The sequence below is a fragment of the Bos indicus x Bos taurus genome, chromosome 22, assembly GCF_003369695.1.
Source record: "Bos indicus x Bos taurus breed Angus x Brahman F1 hybrid chromosome 22, Bos_hybrid_MaternalHap_v2.0, whole genome shotgun sequence".
Lineage (NCBI taxonomy): Eukaryota > Metazoa > Chordata > Mammalia > Artiodactyla > Bovidae > Bos > Bos indicus x Bos taurus.
Window position 1 is genome coordinate 43,813,881 of NC_040097.1, and position 24,348 is coordinate 43,838,228.

At 48.3% G+C, this 24,348-nt stretch overlaps 1 protein-coding gene across 12 annotated transcripts; it reads left to right on the forward strand.

Moving 5' to 3' along the window:
- The first annotated feature begins 12 nt into the window (after positions 1-12).
- CPNE9 (copine family member 9) lies at positions 13-22,272 on the forward strand. 12 transcript variants are annotated; one of them, XM_027522208.1, is made up of 21 exons: positions 1,274-1,430; positions 1,948-1,988; positions 2,115-2,161; positions 2,257-2,360; positions 2,798-2,834; positions 3,056-3,058; positions 3,332-3,408; positions 7,016-7,079; positions 7,192-7,295; positions 7,489-7,593; positions 9,287-9,328; positions 9,639-9,714; positions 9,822-9,875; positions 10,312-10,373; positions 11,086-11,132; positions 12,290-12,471; positions 12,700-12,827; positions 18,199-18,301; positions 18,946-19,003; positions 19,383-19,456; positions 21,870-22,272. In XM_027522208.1, exons 1-21 carry the CDS (start codon positions 1,363-1,365, stop codon positions 22,053-22,055), a joined length of 1,662 nt encoding a protein of 553 aa, XP_027378009.1. In that variant the 5' UTR covers positions 1,274-1,362; the 3' UTR covers positions 22,056-22,272. The 12 variants fall into 12 exon arrangements, with proteins under 12 accessions (XP_027378010.1, XP_027378007.1, XP_027378008.1 ...); XM_027522209.1 differs by lacking the exon at positions 3,056-3,058 and having other exon boundaries at positions 13-1,430; XM_027522206.1 differs by lacking the exon at positions 2,115-2,161 and having other exon boundaries at positions 13-1,430; positions 18,187-18,301.
- Positions 22,273-24,348: the final 2,076 nt, after the last annotated feature.

The following is a 24,348-nucleotide window of genomic DNA, read 5'->3' on the forward strand; positions in this document are numbered from 1 at the left end:
TTTTATAGGGGGGGTGGAGGTACATAGGAAGCAAGAAGAGATTGGAGACTTGGACGTGCCTCTTAATTCATGAGCCATGAAAGTCTCCAGTGAGATAGCAACACATAGCAACAGGCTCTTAAGGTGGGAACAGTGGTCCTCAGGCCTGAATGGGCCCCAGTCACTTGGGGAGCCTGTTTATCCATGCAGATTTCCAGGGCTGCCTGAAAGTTGGACTTGAAGTTGCTGAGATCTTCATTAAGCTGGGAAAAGGGGTGGGCCTATTTTTGGCCATGCCCTGGGATCTTAGTTCCCTGGCTGGAGATTGAACTTGCACCCTTGGCAGTGAAAGCATGGGGATTCCTAACTATTGGACCACAAGGGAATTCCCAAGTAATCTTTATTATTAAAAAGTTCAGCAAACAATCTGCTTTTGGTACAGGTGACCTGCAGGCCCTGCATTCGATGAGGGATTGGTTTCCAGGGCCTCGAAGGCAGTAGGTGATATGGGGAGGGTGAACCTGGCCGACCACCACCCTCATTTACTGTGTGATCTGTGGTGAGCTGCATCCTCACGGAGTACGTCTTCGTCTCTAACACCATGAAGTCATGTGGGTTCAAAGACATGGACAAAAGGTTTTGCACAGTGCACCATTTACTGACCTCTGACTCAACACAGAAGAGATCATTAGTGTAAATGCCCAGAAGAGGGAAATAATACCAATGAACATTTTTTGAGTATTTACTGTGTATAATCCCCTATGTTAAATCCTGTTTGTAGGTTATCTTGATGAAATTTTACAACACCCCAAGTATGTGCTATTATGGCCATTCTTACCAGTGAACTGACTCAGCCAATGAGATGTTGAGTAACTTGCCCAAGGTCACACAGCCAAAGAGAACAAATGTGTATTCCTATTCAGAGACAGGAAAGGCGCGAGTGGCAAGGGGAAGAAGCGGATTGTTGAGGGAGCAGCTCAGGAAAAGCAATCTACCCCAGTGCCCACTAGGTATCCGGGGCCGGTCAGCATTCTGGACAGCTCTTGTAGGGGCAGGCCTGGCTCTCTCCTCGGGGAGATGCACTGGGAGGACTCTCCCACCTAGTGAGTTGGAGTTCGGATCTGTGTAAGGTTCCTGGCCTACTGGAGGCTGCTCCAATGGAGTGGGGGCCCCCCGCGGGCCGGGCGGGGCTGCATTGCCATCTGGAGCCGCTGTGCGGCCGGCCACAGTGAAGGCGCGAGCAGCCAGAGCGCAAGCAGGGCTGGAGGGAGCGCAGCCTCCGCCACCACCGCCGCGGCGGCACATGGGCCGGCCCCGCCGCCGCTGCCAACCCTTGCAGCCCCCGTCTCGCAGCCTCCCGCAGCTCCGGCCACCCGACCAGCCATGTCTTTCAGCGGAGCCTCCGAGCGCAGCGTCCCGGCCACCAAGATTGAAATTACCGTGTCCTGCCGGTGAGCGGGCCATGCCAGGAAGGGCTTAGGCATTGCCCCAGCACCACCCAGCTCAGGGGCTCAGCACGAGCAGGGGGTAGACCCCAGGAGAAGAAGGATCGGGGCCGGGGAAAATCACGGGTGCAGACTCAGGGGAGTTGCTAGCGGACGCGGGGAGGGGGTTTCCTTGAATAGCCCCAACCACAAAAGAGGGCTCAACCTAAGGCTTGAAGGGATGGGTCGCGGGGATCCAGTAGGATCTGCGCCCCAGGAGGGTAAAGTTCTGGGGGCTAACCCTCTTTCCTGGGCCCTTGGAGGCAGTCTAGACGCGTCCAGTCCGCAGAGAAACAGCTCTTGGGCTGAGATTTCCGGTGTTGTCCAGGGTGCTGATAACGCGGGCCCCGGCAGGGTGTAGTTACGGGGGAAGGAAGTGTGATTTGAACCCCGTGCCTCCCTAGGTGCCCACCTCTGGGTAGGGTACCAGCAGTGGGCTCCAGAATGATCCACTCGCTGTCCGTCTGTTTGTCTCTTTCTCTAGAAACCTGCTGGACCTCGACACCTTCTCCAAGTCCGACCCCAGTAGGCGGCACCAGGGTCGGGAGGGAGGGAACTTGGGGTCCGAGAGCACCTGAGGTCCGGGGGCGGGGAGGGGGGGGGCGGGCCGACCTGACGTCCTTCCCTCCCCGCCCCCGCTCCCGCCTGCAGTGGTGGTGCTTTACACGCAGAGCCGGGCCAGCCAGGAGTGGCGGGAGGTAAGTCCTGGAACCCTCACCCAGTCCACCGCCGCGCCTGGGAAGCACCTGCCCCCTTTAGCAGGCCCCATGCTGATTGTCCACTCCCCATTCAGTTCGGACGGACCGAGGTGATCGACAACACACTGAACCCAGACTTCGTGCGCAAATTCGTCCTCGACTACTTCTTTGAGGAAAAGCAAAACCTGCGCTTCGATGTGTGAGCCCCGCCCAGAAACCTGGCTTGGACCTCCCCCAACCTGGATCCGCCCCCCAGCGGGCCCCCGACCTGGCTCCACCCCCGGGCCCAGTTCGGTGGCACTTTGAAGGACTCCTCTCTAGGCTTAGCACCGCCCCAAGTCTAGGTTGGCCACTCCCCAGGCCTAGTCCTGCTGACAACCCTTCTCCTTAATTGGCTCCGCCCCTTTCTAAGTCCCACCTCTGAGATGACCCTGCCCCCAGCTGGCCCCGGACTTGACCTTGCCCACGTCTGACTTCCTCTGACCCCGACTCCTGCCCCAAGGAGGTCCAGGTTGAATTCCGGTACAAGACTGCCCCACCCTCCACCCACAATTTTAACCTGGACTCGAAATCGGACCCCTTTTCCAGGCTCTCTCCCACCATCCCCTCCCCATGTTGGTCCCACTCTCTTCCCAGGTACAACGTCGACTCCAAAACCAACATCTCCAAACCGGTGAGTGACCATTCCCTCACGGGCAGGCTGGGCACACAGGCGGCGCTCACTGTGTGTTAAACGACCCTCCTTAGAACCCTCCTACCCTTCAAACCCGACTCGACCTTCTTCTGCCCCGAACCTGCCCTCCCTGCCCTCCTCTCCTGTTCCTGCCTCGGTTTCCCACCTGTGCCTCTTACTCACTGCTACTCTTCCTTCTCGACTGCTGCTGGGACCCTCAGAAGGTGAGGCTGAATGGGGCTGGGCGGGGTCAGTGTGTGTGGTGTGTGAAAGGTGAGGGGTGGGATGGTATCTTGGCAGGGTAGAGGCAGTGGGCTCCAGATGTCAGGACCAAGAACGGCGGCTTGTCTGGGGACCCCGTCCCTCCTCTAAAGCCCTGGCTGGGTGGTTCCACTGCCTCCAGTCGCAGTGGTCAGTGCAGCAGCAGCATCAGGGCTGGGCTGGGACTCTGCACCACCAGTCGCTCCTGTCCTCGCTGACTCTGTATCCCTGTGCAGGATTTCCTGGGCCAAGCGTTCCTGGCCCTGGGAGAGGTGATTGGAGGCCAGGGCAGCCGAGTTGAGCGACCCCTCACGTGAGCTGAACCCGAAGGGGAATGGGGGAGGGGCGGGCCTCCAATTCTCCTAAAGATGCAGCTGACTCTGTATCGTTGGAGGCTGGGACTGGTCAGGTGCCTTCAATGGCTCCCATCACCTCCTGGGAAAATTCAATTTTCAGGGCTTTGCTCAAGTCACTCTCAGCCCTGACATATCTCCTCTCTCTCTCACTCTCTCTCCTCACTCTTTTTCTGAATCTGATTCAGACTTTAAGGTCCATTTCCAAGTCTTCCTCACTAAATCAAGTTCTCTGGAATTTACATTACATTCACTCACTAAATATTTATTAGCACATTTTGTATGCTATACCCTGGGCTGGGTACCAAGGATTTATCCATTCCACAAACACTACTGGGCATATACTCTATGTGAGCCACTGTTCAAATGGCTTGGGTTGCAGTGGTGAACGAAACAAAGGCTCCTGCCCTCAGGGAACTTATGTAACAGAAGAGGGAGAGAAATAGTACAAAACTGAAATAATAAATAAGTAAATTACATAATGTGCTAGAAGACATGAAGTGCTGTGGAATGAAAGTAGAACAGAAATAGAGTGACCGGAAATGCAGGGTGATGGGTGTTGCAGTTTTCTGCAGAAGGGTTGAGGAGGCCTCATGGAAAGGTAACTTCGGAGCAATAATCTTAAGAAAGTAAGGGAGTGAGCTGTGCTGATACCTGGAGGAGGAATGTTCCAGGAGAGGAAACTGTGCAGAAGTCTGATGTGTTCAAAGAGCAGCACAGAGGCCATTGTGGGTGGAACTGGGTGAGCAGCGGGGAGAAAGGAGGAGGTGAGCTTGGTGGATTCACGTTTAAGGCCTGGAAGCCACTGTGAGGACTTTAGTTTTTACTCTGAGTTGGGACTCAGTGGAGGGTTCTGAGCAGACAAATGCTCTAACTTGCTTTCAAAGGATGCTGCTGGGTTGAGACTACATCTTGGGTGGGCAAAAGCAGAAGTAATCCATGGTGCCACGAGTGAAGGAGGGGAGAATTAGTTAGATTCTGGATATAAATTGAAGATGGAGAAGCAGATTCCTGACAGACTGAATATGGACGTGAGAGAATAAGAGGAGTCAAGGATGACACCAAGGCCTTTGGCCTGAACAAGTGGAAAGATGGAGTTGCCATAGAGATGATTTTCTTTTTTAGGTGAGGGAGGAGTAAGTTGTGGGAGGAAGTCAATGAGGAGTTCAGTATGACGTACTGAATTTCATAAATTTTTATTAGACAAGTAGATGTGTCAAATAGGCAATAAGAAACATAAATCTTATATGCTCTTTCAGGACATGAGATTAGATGAGATCACTAAGGGAGTGAGGAGAGAGAGAGAAGACCAAAGACCAAAACTCCATGAGTTGGAGCTAGGAAGGGAGACTGAGAAGGAGCATTAATGAAATGGGGGGATAACCAAGAGTAGGTGGTGCTGTCCTGGAAGCAAAAGACATGCATCAATGACAAGAGAGTGGCTGATCATGTCAAATGCTGCTGCAGTCAAGAAAGGTGAGGACTGGGAACTGGAGAGTGGGTTTAGCAGGATGTCAGTCGCTGGTGACTCTGCTTGTCAGAGTTTTGAAGAAGAGGTTTGGATAACAGCCTGGTTAGGGAGGTTTAGAAGAGAACGGAAGAGAGAAATGGGAATTAGGGGTCTTTCAAGGAATTTTCCTGCAAAGAGAAGAAGAGAAAAGGAGGGGTGGCTGGAGAGGGAAGTGAGATCAAGAAGAGGTTTGTAATATTTTAACCTGAAAAAAATTATATCACATTTGTATGCTAATGGAAGTGATCTAGTAGAATCTGAAAATCTGACATCATACAAAGAGGGAAAGAACTTCTCTGGTGGTCCAGTGGTTAAGACTCTATGTTTCCAGTGCAGAGGGTGTGGGTTCGATCCCTGATCGGGGAACTAAGATCCCACATGCCTCATGGCATGATCAAAAAAAGGGGGGGCAGTTGCTGGAGTGATGTCTCTGTACAGGCAAGAGGGAGGGTGTGGAATGTAGCACACAGGGGAGGGATAAATAGGCACATGGTAGTCATTTATAGCAACGGTAGGAAGGCCTCGTGTGGGAGAAGATACTGGAGGCAGGGTAGGTGTGTGGCGGGTCTGTGGACAGTGTCTTCTGGTTGCTTCAGCTTTGTCAGTGAAGTAGGAAACAAGGTCATTGGCTGAGAGTGAGGACGGAGGAGGAGGCTTTTTGGGCTGAGGAGAGAGGAGGAGGAGTGCAAGTGCCATCTCACAGCACTGGAGAGTGAAGGGACTCACTTAATCATACTGTGCATTCGCACAGTATGATTAAGGACCTTGAGGTTTGTGGTCACACATCTAAAATGAAACCAGTTAGCACGAGTGTGGGTTTTCCTCTGGCCGTATCCAGTTGCACAGGTGTGGTATGGGTTAGGCAGAGAATAGATTTAACTCAGGCTGTGGTTCTGCCAAATAAGTAGACAGAAGTGAGAGAAGGGCTAGGGGAAAGGAGTAGGATGGAAGGGAACGATTATTATAGTCCAGAGTGACTGGAATTCACACTGGGTGAGGAGATGGGGGAGAAAATTAAGGAGAGAAAGAACAGTGAGAAGGCAGTAGCATCAGTGACTCGCTTCTGGGTGTGCAGGTGGAGAGTCCCTGCACTCATTACACACTATCTTTTTAAAGCACAGAGAGTCAGAGATCAAAAGAGCCAATGAAATGGTTCAAGTTCTCATATTAAAGATGACAAAAATCACATGGGCAAGTTGGAATCAAAACTTGAACTGAGAATACTCCCAACTTAGCTTCCTCTCTGTCACACTTTGGCTCTTCCAGAGTTTAGGGTTGGCAGGCCCATATCCACAAGGCCTCTGACTGCTTGGAGACCCAAAGCAAGTTGGAGATGGATGTCCAGGCATATGCAAGTGTCTCTTCTTGGATCAGAAGAGGATAAGGCTGCCCTGGTCTTTTAGATCTCACTCTTCACAATCTTCTGAAAGCACAGCATCTTTGACCTAACAAACCAGTCCTTCTGCCCCAGACGTGGGTAGAAATTGCTGTCCCTCATTCAGGACTGTTGCATCACATCACGCTGTACTTGCCTATGGCCTTGACATCCCAGCTGCCCCTGGAAACTCCCTGAAGGCAGGGTCTAGCAGAGCTGGAAGATGCCAACTGGCCAAATTGTACCTAGAACAATGCCTGGCATATAGCAGAGTCTGCTTTGAGAAACAGAACCACCTTCATATCTACCAAGCTTACCAACTGCTTTTTATTCCATGCATTCATTCTCATCTTTTCACAACCCTAAGAGGTAGACAAGATTCCCATTACATAAAGAGAAAACCAAGGGCCCAAGGTAAGGGAAAACAACTTGCCCAGAACTGTAAATCCTGTCTTTCCCATGCTACCATTATGAGATGTCCACACAGGCTAAATTAACCCCTTCCTTCCAGACCAGAGACCCTCCCCAGTCCAAGTCAGGTCCTACCCCACCAGGGATGGAAACACTCGGGACAGTTAGTAAATGACAAATTGAATCCCCTGGCCTACCCAATCCCAGATTGGCCACCCCAATCGTTGTTTCCTACTCTCCCCCCTCACGAAGAGGCTTTTTCTGCTTCCAGGGGTGTACCAGGCAAGAAGTGTGGAACCATATTGCTGACTGCAGAGGAGCTTAGCAATTGTCGGGTAATTAAGGGCCACATGCTAGACCCAGGAGGCTCTCTTCTCTCCCCAAACTCCCTTTAGTGGGCTGAGTCTGGGGGCAATTTGAGTGTCAATAGTCCAATGTCATCCACAGGACATTGCCACCATGCAGCTGTGTGCAAACAAGCTGGACAAGAAGGACTTCTTTGGGAAATCAGACCCCTTCCTCGTGTTCTACAGGAGCAATGAGGATGGCACGTGAGTCACTCTCCCACTATTGCTGTGGGCCCATTAGGGCTCTTAGGCTGGGACATCTTAGACTCCATCAGGACCTGAGCCCAGAATTCACTTAAGGCAGCACCCAATATGTGCTTAAACCAAGCATATGAGGCCCTGTCTCTGGGCTCAGTCCTACCCCAAAGGCAGGATCCAGTCCTCTTGTCCTCTCCAGGTTCACCATCTGCCACAAGACAGAGGTTGTGAAAAACACACTGAATCCTGTATGGCAGCCCTTCAGCATCCCTGTGCGGGCTTTGTGCAATGGAGACTATGACAGGTCTGCATCAGTATAAGCCAAGGAGTAAGGGGACAAGGGTGTGAGAGAGGGGTTCTTGGGGCAAAGAATGAAGGTTGAAGTGCCATAATAGCATTGGAGGATCCTGCTCAGTGAGGCAGTTTTGGACATGGATATGGGTGCATGGGAAGGCATATGAATAGCCACATGGATGAATAGGTAGATGGACGGATGGATGGGTGGATGGATGAATGGATGAAAGGGCAAGTGAATAAGTGAATGAGCAGATACATGGATAGACAATCAGACGAATGGATAAACTGGTGAATGAATAGATGGGTATGTGGATGGGTGTACAAGAGGACTGGTGGGTGGGATGGATGAATGGATAGCAGATGAGTGAGTGAGTGGACTGCTGGGTGGATTAGTGGATAGGTAGATGATGGGCAGATTAATGGATGGATGGCTAAATGCTTGAGAGGCAGGATGGGTATATGAGAGATTGGTGGTTGGTTGGAGAGGCAGAGGGGTGACTGAAAAAGCAGGAGGATAAACAGGTGGAATGACAGTACATTAATAGACAGACAGATGAATGGGTGGTAGAGGGAATGGATGGTGAGTGTGTCGTAGATGGACAGGCTGACCATATGAATTCACAAGTGGGCAGCGTGAAGGTAGGTGAGTGGGCCCATAAGTAGATGGTTATGTAGACGAATGGATGATTAGATGGACAAATACCAGATGGCTGCGTGTTTGGTTGGATAGATGCGTGGAGATACAGATGGATGCTTGTATGTATTGGTGAGTCATTGAAGGGCTGGATGTATAGTTATATGGGTGATAGAGTTTAATAAGTAATTGATTGGTAAATTTATATGGGTAAAAGGGTGACTAGATGGATGGTTGAATGAGCTGCCACATAGATCAGTGGCCATATGAGATGACTTAGGCATAGCTGTTAAGAACATGGTCTTTGGAACCAGGATGTCAGAGTTTAAATTTCAGCTCAGCAATTTACTTGCTATGGTCCTTAGTCAAGTTACTGGTTTTGGGGCCTCAGTTTCCTTATTCAAAAGTAATAATAGTATTAATACTTGCTTTACAGAGTGCTTGTTAAATTAGTCGGTGAAAGTGCTGAGAACAACGCCTGGAATACGTGTGTGTACTTAGTTGTGTCTTGTCTGACTGTGCGATCCTCTGGTCTATAGCCAACCAGGCTCCTCTGTCCATGGGATTTTTCAGACAAGAATACGGGAGTGGGTTGCTGTCTCCTACTCTAAGAGGTCCTCCTGACCCAGGGATCAAATCCACATCTCCTGCATTACATGTGGTCTTTACCTTTTGAGCCATCAGGGAAGCAATGGAATTCCCTGGTGGTACAGTGGTTAGGACTCTGCATTTGCACTGCTGAGGTTCCTGCTGTTCAGTTCCTGGTCAGGGAAACAAGATCCCACAAGCCATGCAGCGTGGCCAAAATATTTTTTAAAAGTCAGTAGTAAAGAATAGTAATAGTACAAATAGCAGCAGCAGTAGTAATAGTGATAGTTCAGTAGGTAGCTGGGTACATTCATGGACTGATGAATGGATAAGACAGATGGGAGGAAGGTTGAGAGAAGGACAAATGGATGGATGGAAGGATGATCTGTATATAGTCAAGATCATCTTGACTATCATGGGTGGGGGTGTCTCAGACTTATCCTACAAACCTAGCCTATGTTTATCTCCAACATTTCAGAACGGTGAAGATTGACGTGTACGACTGGGACCGGGATGGAAGGTAGCACTGCCCTCTCCTAGAATTAAACCAAACAGTTCCCTGAAATATGTAGCACACTAACTAGGAACCCCAGACTAGCCTTGGGAGCCAGAGAGGAAAAGAAGGGAAGAGACAGTGTGCCAGAGAGACAACTAAGGGGACCAGCTGTGTTCAAGGTCCTTCTTTTCCTCTTAGGTTGGTCTCTCTTCTGACCCAAGGCCCAGTGCCTGGCAGACCAAGTAGAGGCAGGGGATAGTGAGGTTAAAAGACTGGTTTCAGGGGTGGCTCCAAGCCAGCAGCAGTCGCTTACCTGCCCCTGGCCTCATTGCAGCCACGACTTCATCGGTGAGTTCACCACCAGCTACCGAGAGCTGAGCAAGGCCCAGAACCAGTTCACAGTGTATGAGGTGAGAGCGCAGGCCCGCCCAGGTTTCCCAGGCCTCCACCCCAGGTATGCTCGGTCTGTGCTCCCTTCCTCTGTGTCGCACCGTCACCACTACCTTACTTCACTTAGGTACTTAACCCCCGGAAGAAATGTAAGAAGAAGAAATACGTCAACTCGGGAACCGTGAGTACTCCCGAGAGCTCTGGCCCTCTGTAGATCCTTCTGTCTCTGTCCCCAGAATGGAGACACCCAGCATGACCACGCGGTGAGGGTGTGGGAGAGCTATGGTGCAGACTACTTGCACACAGTGATGCTGGATACAAGGTGGCACCATTTCAGTTTTCCTTTTGTTTCGTTTTTTTTTTCTTGTTTTTCCTCTCACCTAAGAAAATTTGTTTGATCTTTTTAATCTTTTGCAGGTTTTTCAGGGGGGGGACCCTAAGTTTTATTTCATGATTTAATACACTTTTGGAAATCCAAGTATGTTTCTGATGGCTTCCCCCTTTGCCCTTTCAGAAATCGGACAGGATGGGTCAGGGGCTGGAGTAGAGTGCCTCTTTGCCTTTCTCTAGCCCAGCCACCTTTTCCAAGTAGCAGGGCTGCCTCTTCTGTCCCACAGGTGACGCTGCTCTCCTTTTCTGTGGACTCTGAATTCACTTTTGTCGATTACATCAAGGGAGGGTGAGTCACAGCCAAGCTCCAGACTAAAGTCCAGCAATGAGTTTCTCCCAGTTCTCAGCCTCAGTGTTACTCTTCATTAATGGTCAGGATCCAATGAAATCATGAAAACAAACTTGAAAACACTTGGCAGACTATAAAGTGCAGGGTGCTGTCCACCGTAGTTCTCTCCATAGGGCTGCCTTTCAGCCCTAGCTTCCAGCCCCCCTGGGAAGATGACAGACCAGTGGTCTCCCGTAGCCTTACTGGAGCCCAGACAGAAGATATGGCGAGGCAAGAGGGAGAGGCCAAGAGAGAAGGAAAAGACAAGCAGACTGTAGGGGACATTCTCCTTGGTTTAGTGGATGCAAGCAGACGTCAGTAAGGTACTTTTCTTCTCTCAACCTGATTTTAATGTAAAATGGAGATGTTAATTACTACTTCAGGACTATAGTAAGGGTTAAATTAAATTATGCATATTATGTGATGAGGTAGGCATTTAGGAATGAATGGGGCATGTGGGAACACACTCCCCAAAGTGTGTTCTATGGGCCAGCAGCATCTGCCTCACTTGGGATTTTGTTAGAAATGTAGAATCTCAGGCTCCACCCAGACCATCCAGATCATAATTTACTTTTTAACACAATTCCCAGGTGATTCAGTTGCGTACAAGTGTTTGAGAAATCCTTAGTAAGTATTAGTCCCTCATTTCTCAATCCATCTATTTCCCCAACAGGACACAGCTGAACTTCACAGTAGCCATTGACTTCACAGCTTCCAATGGTGAGGCATGGATGGGGAACAGGGTGCAGAGGGATTCTAAAGAAGTCATTAGGGATGGGCCTGAATTAAAACCTGGGAATAAGAGTTAACCTATCCAGGAAGCCCAGGCTTGAGGCAAGGCCCAGTCAGGCTAATACTGGGGCAGGAGTGTTGTGGGGGTAATGGTGGGAGAGAGTACAGAAAGGTTTAAGTGGGTAAATGGATCAAAGAAAATCGAAAGGATAAATAGCTCTAGATAGCTTGAGAAGTGGATGAGTAAATGAATGGATGGGAGGGAAGAGAAGTATACTAACAGATGAATACATAAATGGGTGGATAACTGTGTGGGTAGCTAGATGAATAGAGTAGGCAAATGGGTCTGAGTGAGTACAATAGGCTGAAGAGGTAGATGCATGAACTGGAATGTAGCTGGACAGCTGGACAAGTGTTTAAATTGGTGAAATAGATGAGTGGACAGGTGGATGGATCCATATGAGTACAGATAGACAGGTGAATGAATGGGATGGATAGAGAAGGATGAATGAATGAGTAGATGGACAAAAGAATATGGTTATATGGACAGATGGGAAAGAAAGAGAAATGGCAGGTGAGCAAGTAGATAGATGGCAGGCTGGCTGGCTGGATGCACAGGTGGGTGGCTAGCTGGATAAGAGGATGGAGAAGCAGATGGATAGAGATGAAGAGATAGATGGATTTACGGCCAGTGGAAGGGTGAATAGATGTATGAGCAGGTGGATGAACTGGTGGATAGATATAAGGGTTGGTACATGGATAGTTTGAAAATGAACATTTGGATGACTGAGTAAAATAATAAGGAGTACATGGGTAAAGAGGCTTCTCTGGGGGCTCGGTGGTAAAGAATCTGCCTGCCAATACAGGTGACATGAGTTCGATCCCTGGGTTGGGAAGATCCCCTGGAGAAGAGAATGGCAACCCACTCCAGTATTCTTGCCTGGAGAATTCCATGGACAGAGGAGCCTGGCGGGCTACAGTCCACAGGGTCATGAAAGAGTCAGACACGACTTAGAGACAAAACACCAACAGCATGGGTTAAGAGTGGATGAATGGATAGGCAGCACATAGATGCAACAAAGACAGGCAGGCGAATAGATGGATCATCAGTATGACCATGGGGTGGGGCTCCTGTTTCCCCACAGGGAATCCCCTGCAGCCCACCTCCCTGCACTACATGAGTCCTTATCAGCTCAGCGCCTATGCCATGGCCCTCAAGGCAGTGGGAGAAATCATCCAGGACTATGACAGTGACAAGCTCTTCCCAGCTTATGGCTTTGGCGCCAAGCTCCCTCCAGAGGGACGGATCTCCCACCAGTTCCCCCTGGTACAGTATGGGCCAGATCCTAGACTCCACACTCTGGAATCTGGCCCACCCAAGTTGACAAAATTCTACTTAGGTTTTCTTCTAAGGGTCAAGGACATGCAGAAGAGAAGGATCTAGGGGAGGGTGGCAGAGCAAGGAGGGGAGCTGGGCTGGAGTCTGGAGGGGCGTATGAAAAAGCAGTGGAGAAACGCAAGAGTGAGCAGTCCAGCAGGGTATCTTCCCTGACAGAACAACAATGATGAGGACCCCAACTGCGCGGGCATTGAGGGTGTGTTGGAGAGCTACTTCCAGAGCCTGCGCACAGTGCAGCTCTACGGGCCCACCTACTTCGCCCCTGTCATCAACCAGGTGGCCAGGTAAGGAAACTGGATGGACCTGGGGGAAATTAAGGGGACCAGACAGGGGATTGTGGAGAAGGCGATGGCACTCCACTCCAGTACTCTTGCCTGGAAAATCCAGGACGGAGGAGCCTGGTGGGCTGCAGTCCATGGGGTCGCTGAGAGTCGGACACAACTGAGCGACTTCACTTTCACTTTTCACTTTCATGCATTGGAGAAGGAAATGGCAACCCACTCCAGTGTTCTTGCCTGGAGAATCCCAGGGACGGGGGAGCCTGGTGGGCTGCTGTCTACGGGGTCGCACAGAGTCGGACACGACTGAAGCGACTTAGCAGTAGCAGCAGACAGGGAATTGACTTCCCAAGGATAGTGAATTTAGGCTTTGGGGAGAGGGTGAAAGTTTCAATGTTGGCCAAGCTCTGGTATAAAGAGGTTACATCAGGCCTTATTCTAAAGTAGAAAGAGTGTCAGTGAACTGCCTCAACCCCACTTCCTGGGAACAACAAACCAGGCCTCAAGTTTGGGGAAGAGAGGACCTATACAACAGTGGATAAGGCACAAGCTTTGGCATCAAACCTGGGAGTGACCCCGGGTCCACCACTCACTAACCTCATCTGACCTGAAGCAACTTAACTTCTTTCTAAGCCTCCATTTCATCCATGTAAATGGGTATAATAATGGATAATAAGAGCATCTTCTTTTTATAGGGTTATTGGGGATTTAAAACTAGGTAACAATATAATAATACTTAGCACAGTGTCTGGCCCATAGTCAGTGCTCATGGTAGATTAAATCATGGTAGATTAAAATGAGCTCAAATTGTAGATTAACGATGGAAGAGTAACTTCTAAAAACAGAAGAGTAACTCCAAATTTTCAGAATAAAAACACAAAGCAAAGAAAATCCAACTTACATATCAAATGATTTTTTTTGGATTTTTTTAAACTATATTTCAATACATAAATTTGTATGCATGCTTTAAACAAACTATATTTCAAGAATGAGAGAGTCTAAACAAAAAGTATGACCAGCACCAGCATTTAAGTTTTCTGATTTTTAATGCAAATAAAATAAAATGATTGAACTAAAACCAAACGTATGTCAATGAACTTAAGTTGGATAAATTCACCTAATAAAAGAAAAAGTTTCTCTGATTGGATAAAAAATAATAATTCTACTATATGCTAAGGGCTTCCCCGATAGCTCAGTTGGTAAAGAATCCACCTGAGACCTTGCTCCAATTCTTGGGTCAGGAAGATCCCCTGGAGAAGGGATAGGCTACCCACTCCAGTATTCCTGGACTTCCCTTGTGGCTCAGCTGGTAAAGAATCTGCCCGCAATGTGGGAGACCTGGGTTCGATCCCTGGGTTTGGAAGATCCCCTGGAAAGGGACAGGCTACCCACTCCAGTATTCTGGCCTGGAGAATCCTATGGACTATAGAGTCCATGGGGTTGCAAAGAGTTGGCCACGACTGAGTGACTTTCACATACATGCTGCTGCTGCTGCTGCTGCTGCTAAGTCACTTCAGTCGTGTCCGACTCTGTGCAGCCCCATAGACGGCAGCCCACCAGGCTCCCCCATCCCTGGGATTCTCCAGGCAAGAACACTGGAGTGGGTTGCCATTTCCTTCTCCAATGCATGAAAGTGGAAAAGTGAAAGTGAAGTCGAGCAGTCGTGTCCGACTCTTTGCGACCCCATGGACTGCAGCCTACCAGGCTCCTCCGTCCATGGGATTTTCCAGGCAAGAGTACTGGAGTGGAGTGCCATTGCCTTCTCCATTCACATACATACTATATGCTAAATAGAAGAGACCCATGTAAAACAAAATACCTCAGGAAACTTGAAAGTAAAAAGATGAAACAAACAAACAAAAAAATAATAAAAGTGGAAGAATTTCAGGGAGATATATATATCTAGAGACTCCATTTTCCTCTAATAAAGATTAGTTTATCTTCTAATTCATCATGAGATAATAGTTTCTTTAATTACAAAAGTAATGTAACATTGCTGTTGAAATTTTAAGGATGGAGAAATTAAATAAGAAATGACCCAGAAAATGGCCCATGAGAATGTGAAGATATATACACACACATATATATAATATATATATAGTTAATGATAGTCTTTTCCTTATGTAGCCATAATGGCAGTCAAATTTGATGTAACATTTCACTACTGATCTTTTCACTTAATAATGGAACCTGAGCACATTTTCTTTTGTTATTGTTATTAAACAGACTTAAATATTATCTTGGGCAAATTCGCTGATTCACTCATTCATTTACTGATTCAATGAACATTCCATAACGCAAAATGTAGCATGAATGTGGGCTGTAGAGCTAGACTAAGTTAATACACCCACTCTACTGCTTACTAGGTGTGTCACTTTGGGCAAGACTCCTAACCTCTCTGTGTCTGTTTCCTCAACTGTAAATGAGGATAATAGTAGCTACATCATGGGGCTGTTGTGAGGACTAACTTAATATTCATCAAGCACATAGAACAGTGCCTGCCACATGGTAAGTGCTATAGGTGCAAGCTATTACTGTTACTATTATTATCATTATTACTATTCAAAGGGCATCTGCGTGTGCTCAGATATCTGCTGGGGCACTGGAGATTCAGATGAATCAGATCTAGTTTCTGCCCTTGAGATCTCCCGCCTTGGCGCAGGAGACAGAAATATAAATAAATCATTATCTTCTACAGGCCAGAGCTTCCCAAACTTTTCCAGCAAGTCGCCTGTTGGCAAAGGCAAACAACTGCTTCCCCTAGGGGACACTGGGGGCCTGGTTGAAAGCAGCCAACCTGAAAATGTCTTTGAAATCCCCGTATTTTATCTTAACAATTCATGCACATTTTACATGTTTCTGACATTGTGTCCATATTTGCTATAATTTAAGGCGTGGGGAGGTGTGTTTTAAGTATACTTAGAGTCATCTAGCTTTATCCACCAGACCATATAGTGTAATGGGTGCTTCAGGTATCCTGTGACCTTGAGTTCCCCTTGGCATACATGTTGGTACACTCATGGGTGTAAGGACCCAGGAAGGGCGGACAACCCATCTTGGTGGGTGGCATCCAAGAGACCGGAGGCAGCCTAGTTGTGGAGGGACCTGACTTCTTGGCTGGGTGCAGAGGGCGAACTGGACTTTATCAGAGGAAGATGTGCAGAACAGGCCTGGCGGCAGGAACTGCATGTGAAGAGCACAGAGGCATGAAGGGGCAAGCTTGGGAGACAGTGAACAGTACACCTAGATCAGAATGTGCAGCGTGCACAGAGGAGTAGCCAAAAAGCAGGCGGGAATGAAGCCTAGAGGCATCAAGAGCTCAGGTTTTAGGCTTAGTCGGTCAAGTGTGGACTGGGGCCCCAGCTTCACCACCCCTTTGGAATGTTATTCCTCATGCCTGTAAACTTCACTTTGGAATAACAAATGTGCCCACCTTATAGAATGGTAGTGAGGATTCAATCAGATCACGTATGTCAAGTGTGCAGCCATGATTTTGATGACCACAGATGCCTCTTCATTGCCTGCCACCCCAAAGCCAAGTGGGGCACAGTGGCTTTCCCCAGCCCATGACCCAGCTCCAGGTCTAAATGGCCTTGGGAGTGCCAGGCTTCTGCAGGGAGCTACGGATGTGCCTCCCAAGTCCCCAAACCCTTCCACACCCCTCAATGTTCCTGCTCACAAATCCCTTTGTGAGGGGGCCCTTACCCATTGCTCTGACCTCCTCTCTCTTCTGTAGACCTACCTGCATGTCCTAGAACACGCTCTCTCTTGGTTTGCACATGCCATTCCTTCTCTCTGGAACATCTTTCCTTTACCCTCCCGTCCTCCCCCCACCCCACCTCTACCTCCACCTCCTCCTGGCTAACTCCTACTCACTTTTCAGGTCTTAGGTTAGATGTCATGTCCTCAAAGCCCTCGCCTCACTGCATCGTCGTGCTGTAAGCATCCATCTCCTCCCAGGACAACATCTGATTCTCTGCTGCAGGCTCAGCACCAAACTTGGTGCCTGACCCACAGCAGGTGTGCAGTGATTATTTGCAGAATGAGTGAGTGACAGGAAACGGTGGCAGCCCAAGCCTATGAAGAGGCTGCAGCCAGAATTCAGGAAAAGAGCAAAGGCTGCTAGGGAGGATCATGGCCCACTCCCACCCTGGGCTCTGGGCAAAATCAGCTGTAGCTGTTTGAATTCTCCACTCTCACTGTGCTTTCCTCTGGGTTTTTTATATCAAGCTTATATATCAGCATTGTCTGATAGAACTCTCTGCAGTGACGGAGATGTTCTGTATCTTGTGATGTCCTGTATGGTAGCTCCCAGCCACATACAGATAGTGAACACCTGGAGTGTCGCTAGGGTGAACAAGGAACTGAGGTAATTTTATTTAATTTATATAAATTTCCATAGGACCTGGCGACTGCCTTACTGGATAGTACAGCTCCATCCTTTCCAATCCTCACAGGGTTTGAGACTAGAAGTCAAGAGGCCAAGTCTGCCACGGCCTTTGTGCTGTCTGAGCTCTTGTTTCTCTTATGTATAAAATAAGGGGACTGGACTCAATGACTTCTGAACTCATTTCAGATCAAAAAATCTTGGGAGTCAAAGTGAGAGAAGGAAAAAGACTCTGGGAGCAGCTGTTAAGACTGGGTGAGGACCCAGAAGCCTAGGCAATGGGATGTGATGAGCAGAGGGAGAAGGGAGGAGGAGAAATGGGTGAGAGAGGGGAGAAAGAAGGCCTTCAGTCTTTGGTCTTGTATAAACACCAAGATCATTCCAGGGCCAACAAAGTCCTGGGTGATCTGGGCCCCACCCCATTTCAATCATATGGTCCCTGCTGCTCCCCTCACTTTCTGCGCCCCAGAAAGGGTAGACTTCCTCCGTCTCATCACAGGGACTTTGTCCATGCTGTTTCTTCTGTCTGGAATGACCTCCCCTCCCCTTCACTTAGCCTCCTCTCCCTCCTCTTCTCCTTCATCCTCCAACATTGTTTCCTTAAAGAAGTCTTTATTGACCTGGGCCATGTCAAGATCCCTTACAGGACGCTCTCATAGCAGTAGCTTTTTCTCTCCCAACTCTCCTCACAAATGCTATTCTATAGCTATTTCTGTGATTCTTGGTTCAGTGTCCACTCTCAAGAGGACTGGGGGGACTCTTTCTTTCTCACGATGCCTAACACAGTAGCTACCATAGTAAATGCTCTGTGAGTGTCACTGGAGGGATGGTAGGAGGGGCAGGCAGCCAGCTCTGGGGAAGGAGCATGAGCTTCCGAAGCCCCAGTGCTTGTCCTCTGCTTACAGGGCCAGCTGGGGAAGTTTTAGGGATAGACATTCCTTTGGACTCTCTGGGCTTTCAGCTGAATTCTGATTTTAGCCTCTCCCCCAGGGCTGCAGCCAAGATCTCTGATGGTTCTCAGTACTACGTTCTGCTCATCATCACTGATGGGGTCATCTCTGACATGACACAGACAAAGGAGGCCATTGTCAGTGTAAGTCTGAGGAGGGTTTGGCAGAAGAGGTCACTGTTAATAACTGTCCAGGGGTTGAGATTTTGCCCTACGTGCAAGCTAACAAGTCAGGCTGCCAATTTCATGGATGCTCGCAGTGGACACAAGACTTCTGGATCAAAAGCAAAGGTGTGTGGGACTTCCCTGGTAGTCCAGTGGTTAAGACTCAACACTTCCACTGAAGGGGGCATGAGTTCAATCCCTGGTCGAGGAATTGAGATTCCACATGCCACTATCCCAGCAGTAGCAACAGCTCAACTATCAGCATTGGCTCTGATTCACTAAGTCCACTTCCCAGAAGATAATGTGCCAAGGGCCAGATTACCAGTGGGTTGTATTATAGAACATACACCCTGAGTGTAGAAAACCTGAGCCTTTTATCATGAGACATTTTATTATACTAGACAGTAAACAAACCTGCCCTTTGCTGTATAGGAAGACCCTGTATATTTCAAGGCTGTTACATATGCAGACATACTTGAAAAGATAGTCCGGCACAAAGAGAAATCAGTGCCTCTGCTTGTAAGATGTGCCAAAATATTATACACAGAGAGAATTGTCCCCCAACAGTCACTTCCCTTGTTATGGCTGCTCACCCCAACAATTTCCCCTCTTTCCCCTCACAGGCCTCATCACTGCCCATGTCTATCATTATTGTCGGTGTGGGACCAGCCATGTTTGAAGGTGAGTAAGATGAGGGGTTTTGATGAGTGAGACCAAGAACTAGGGAAAACAAAGGAGGATCTGGGAACCCAGGCCTGTCTCATAGAGAAGATAGGATGGATGCCTGTGTCAGACCTTGGCCAAGTCAGACCTTCTCTGAACCATTTCCTCATTATAACCGAGGTTGTTGATACAAATACTTCCCTCCTGGGGTTCCTAGGATGATGGAATGCATGGGAGGGAATAATAATAATAACTCCATTACAATGCCTAATATTTGTAGGACTTTGATACAACCATTAGGTGGTCTCTTGATGACTCCAGAGGGGAGCGAAGAGGCAGAGGGCAGCATGGGTTGTTGTGGGAAAGGTCAATCAGCTGAGGGGTGTCTTTTCTGCAGCTATGGAAGAGCTGGACGGTGATGATGTGCGCGTGTCCTCTCGGGGACGCTATGCCGAGCGCGACATCGTTCAGGTAGACCTGCTGTCATGAGGTCAAAAGGAAGTCATGGTGTCAAAGGCATGGTGGGAAGGAGGGGTTAAGTTAGCAGCCATTCCCCTTTACTGCCTTCCTTTTTTTTTTTTTTCCCCAATTTTTATTTATTTATTGGCTCTGCTGGGTCTTCATTGCTGCATGTGGGGCTTTATCAAATTTACGGGAGTGGAGGCAACTCTCTAGTTGATGTGTGTGAGCTTCTCTTGTTGCGGAGGTTGGGCTCTGTGACCCGTGGCCTCTAGACCGTGGGCTCAGTAGTTGTGACGCAAGGTCTTAGGTGCCTCAAGGCATTGGGATCTTCCTGGACCAGGGATTGAACCTGTGTCCCTGCATTGGCAGGTGGATTCTTAACCACTGGACCACCAGGGAAGTCCCTTTACTGCCTTCTTAATCATTTACCTTTCTTCCCTTCACTCTTTCGGCCTTCCTACATTCATTCAACAAATTCTTTTTGAGAAACAGGCAGGTTGCTGCAGCCATGGTGGATTCATAGTGTGAGAGATCCCCAAGGCACCTGCCCTCTAGTGGAGGCAGCCAATAATAATGGCACAGTTCATTAGATTGTGCTAAGTGCTCCAGAGGGACAGCAAACGCCACAGTGAGAGTCTGTAACTGGGATCTGATTAGGCAGGATTGTCAGGGAAGGCTGCTGCTGCTGCTGCTAAGTCGCTTGAGTCGTGTCCGACTCTGTGCAACCCCATAGATGGCAGCCCACCAGGCTCCCCCATCCCTGGGATTCTCCAGGCAAGAACACTGGAGTGGGTTGCCATTTCCTTCTCCAGTGCATGAAAGTGAAAAGTGAAAGTGAAGTCACTCAGTCGTGCCCGACTCTTAGCCACCCCATGGACTGCAGCCCACCAGGCTCCTCCATCCATGGGATTTTCCAGGCGACAGTCCTGGAGTGAGGTGCCATTGCTTTCTCCATCAGGGAAGGCTACTACGAGGAAATTACATTGGAACTGAAATCTAAAACAAGGCATAAGCATAACAGGCAGAGAAGCAGCAGGTGGGAAGGCCCTTAGGTTCAAAATAACTGGCCCAATCATGGAGAAGGCAAGAGGCCCGGGTGGCAGGATCACAGCAGTGAGTGGAAGAGGAAGGCAAGGCCCTGCCAGTCATGGTGAAGTTTGGGGCTTTGTTCTAAGATAATTAGAAACCTCTTGAAGGATTTTAGATAGAGAAGTGAGATGGTCAGTCTTGCATTTTGAGACATGCAGAGAGGCTGCAGGAGTGCGGACTGCAGCAGGACAAGGGAGAAGGCAGGGAGATCTGTTAGTGAGGAAGCCTTCGAAGTAGTCCAGGGATTTGGATGGGAATAGGAGCAGTGAGGAGGGAGAGGAGAAACAGGTTCAAAAGACAATTTAAGAAAAAATGTATGAGAATTGAATATTTGATTAAATGGTGATAGGGAGTCAGGGGGGCTTCAAGAATGATTCTTAGTTTCATAGACTGAGCCCCTGGGTGAGTGATAGTCTCACTTGCTGGGAAAGGAAAGGCTGGAGGAGGGGCAGATTTGGCAGAAAAGCCTAGAATTCAGCTGTAAACACACTAGACTTGAGTTATCTAAGAGGAACGAAAGGGGATGTGATATGGGCAACCAAGTTGTGACTCTGGGCCTTAAAGAAAAGAAGGTAGGGATGGATGTATAAATGTAGGAGTTACCAGGGAACAGGGTTGTTTTTTTTTTAATTGAAATACAGTCGATTTACAATACTATGTTAATTTCACGTATGCAGAATAGTGATTCAGTGCTTTTAGTTTATACTCCATTTAAAGTTATTACAAGATAAAAGCTACAATACCGTGTTATACAGTTTATCCTTGTTGCTTATTTATTTTGTCTATATTAAGTAGTTTGTACGTCTTAATCCAGGGAACAGTTTGTAAATGTGTTGAAAGTGTATGAAATCACCCAGGAAGAGAATTAAGAAAGAAAAAGCATCAGCTTTAGAGATTAGGCAGACCTAGAGCATTGGGGTTGGTGCAGGGAGGCATCCAGAAAGGTAGAGAAAATCTAGAAGAATGTAATGTGTCAAGAGTGGGAAGTGTTCAGGAAGATTATAGTGAAATGTAATGGAAAGCTCAAGGGGAGTCAGCAAGATGCGTGACAATCATTGCTTGCTGGACTGATTGGGGAACATGGTACTGTTGACTTCGTTAGCAAGAGCAGTTTCAGTAGACTGCATGAAGCCAGGTTAGAGTGGTTTAAGGGTGAATGGAAGGTGGAAAAAAAAGTGGGTGGGGAGAAAGCAAATGTGGAAAGTTCCTCTAGATAAGGTGGGAAAGCAAGTGATGCTTGGAGATGTTAGGGGCCAAAGAGGGAGCCTCCGCCCCGCCACCCTCCCCGGTCCTCTCTCTCCTGGCCACCCACATCTGATCGTGCCTGTCACAGTTCGTCCCATTCCGAGACTATGTCGACCGGTCGGGGAACCAGGTGCTGAGCATGGCCCGACTTGCCAAGGATGTGCTGGCGGAGATCCCAGAGCAGCTACTGTCCTATATGCGCACCAGGGACATCCAGCCTCGCCCGCCACCCCCTGCCACCACCAGCCCAACGCCAGCTCCAGAGCATCCCTGAATAGCCCGCGTAACCAACGCCCAGCAGTCTGCCCGCCTGCCCACCCATTGCTTCTGCTCAAAATCAGAGGCACCTGGAACCTTGGACCTCATTGGGAGGGCAACTTGGAGGATCAGTATTGGCTGGTCGAGCCCTCTGCCCCATCACCCACAGAAGGGCCTGGCACTGTCACCACCTCCCTGCCTTCTTGCCAATAATAAAGCTGATCTTTACTTCACTTCTGTCTCATGGGTCTTAGGAAGGGAGGCTGGGATGCCCAGGGTCTGGGACACACCAAGAGAAAGATGGAGCAAGGACAGCTTCAGCTAGGGATCATCCCCATCCTAACACACATCCATCTAACCCTTCTTCAGATATTCTTCAAATACTTTAAGAAAGAAGTGAATCTTTATGTGTGTACATTTTCCTGAGGAGAAAGGCCCATAGCTTTTATCAGATTCTAAAAGGGATTCTTGACCTCAAAAGGGGTCAGCTTTAAGATCAGTTCAGTTCAGTCGCTCAGTCATGTCCGACTCTTTGCAACCCCATGAACTGCAGCACACCAGGCCTCCGAGTCCATCACCAACTCCCGGAGTTCACCCAGACTCACGTCCATAGAGTCAGTGATGCCATCTAGCCATCTCATTCTCTGTCATCCCCTTCTCCTCCTGCTCCCAATCCCTCCCAGCATCAGAGTCTTTTCCAATGGGTCAACTCTTTGCATGAGGTGGCCAAAGTACTGGAGTTTCAGCTTTAGCATCATTCCTTCCAAAGAAATCCCAGGGCTGATCTCCTTCAGAATGGACTGGTTGGATCTCCTTGCAGTCTAAGAGACTCTCAAGAGTCTTCTCCAACACCACAATTCAAAAGCATCAATTCTTCAGTGCTCAGCCTTCTTCACAGTCCAACTCTCACATCCATACATGACCACAGGAAAAACCATAGCCTCGACTAGACGAACCTTTGTTGACAAAGTAATGTCTCTGCTTTTGAATATGCTATCTAGGTTGGTCATAACTTTCCTTCCAAGGAGTAAGCGTCTTTTAATTTCATGGCTGCAGTCACCATCTGCAGTGATTTTGGAGCCCAGAAAAATAAAGTCTGACACTGTTTCCCCATCTATTTCCTATGAAGTGATGGGACCGGATGCCATGATCTTCGTTTTCTGAATGTTGAGCTTTAAGCCAACTTTTCCACTCTCCACTTTCACTTTCATCAAGAGGCTTTTTAGTTCCTCTTCACTTTCTGCCATAAGGGTGGTGTCATCTGCATATCTGAGGTTATTGATATTTCTCCCAGCAATCTTGATTCCAGCTTGTGTTTCTTCCAGTCCAGCATTTCTCATGATGTACTCTGCATATAAGTTAAATAAACAGGGTGACAATATACAGCCTTGACGAACTCCTTTTCCTATTTGGAACCAGTCTGTTGTTCCATGTCCAGTTCTAACTGTTGCTTCCTGACCTGCATACAGATTTCTCAAGAGGCAGGTCAGGTGGTCTGGTATTCCCATCGCTTTCAGAATTTCCCACAGTTTATTGTGATCCACACAGTCAAAGGCTTTGGCATAGTCAATAAAGCAGAAATAGATGCTTTTCTGTAACTCTCTTGCTTTTTCCATGATCCAGCGGATGTTGGCAGTTTGATCTCTGGTTCCTCTGCCTTTTCTAAAACCAGCTTGAATATCAAGAAGTTCACGGTTCACATATGCTGAAGCCTGGCTTGGAGAATTTTGAGCATTACTGTACTAGCGTGTGAGATGAGTGCAATTGTGCGGTAGTTTGAGCATCTGCTCTCATGGGTCTAGTTCAAGTTTTTTGAGTGAGGATAATTTAAAAAGCTGATATTTTCTTTGAGTGAAGGGAAGTGAAGTGAAGTCACTCAGTCATGTCTGACTCTTTGTGACCCCATGGACTGTAGCCTACTACGCTCCTCTGTCCATGGGATTTTCCAGGCAAGAGTACTGGAGTGGGTTGCCATTTCCTTCTCCAGAGGATCTTCCTGACCCAGAGATCGAACCCAGGTCTCCCACACTGTAGGCAGATGCTTTACCATTTGAGCCACCAGGGAAGTCCCATTTTTTTTGAGTATTCACTACATATCAGTCATTGATAAGTAATTTACATGCATCATCTTATTTAATCCTCACAGCAATCCTGTGAGATAAGCACTGTGTTATCTTTTGCACATGAAGAATCTGAGGCTCAGAGAGGTTAAGTCACGTATTGAACAGAACCCAACAGTTTGGCTCCAGAGGCCAAGAGGTTAACCTGCAAATCTCTTCCTGGAGTGTCAATTTTATTAGGATGTTTAG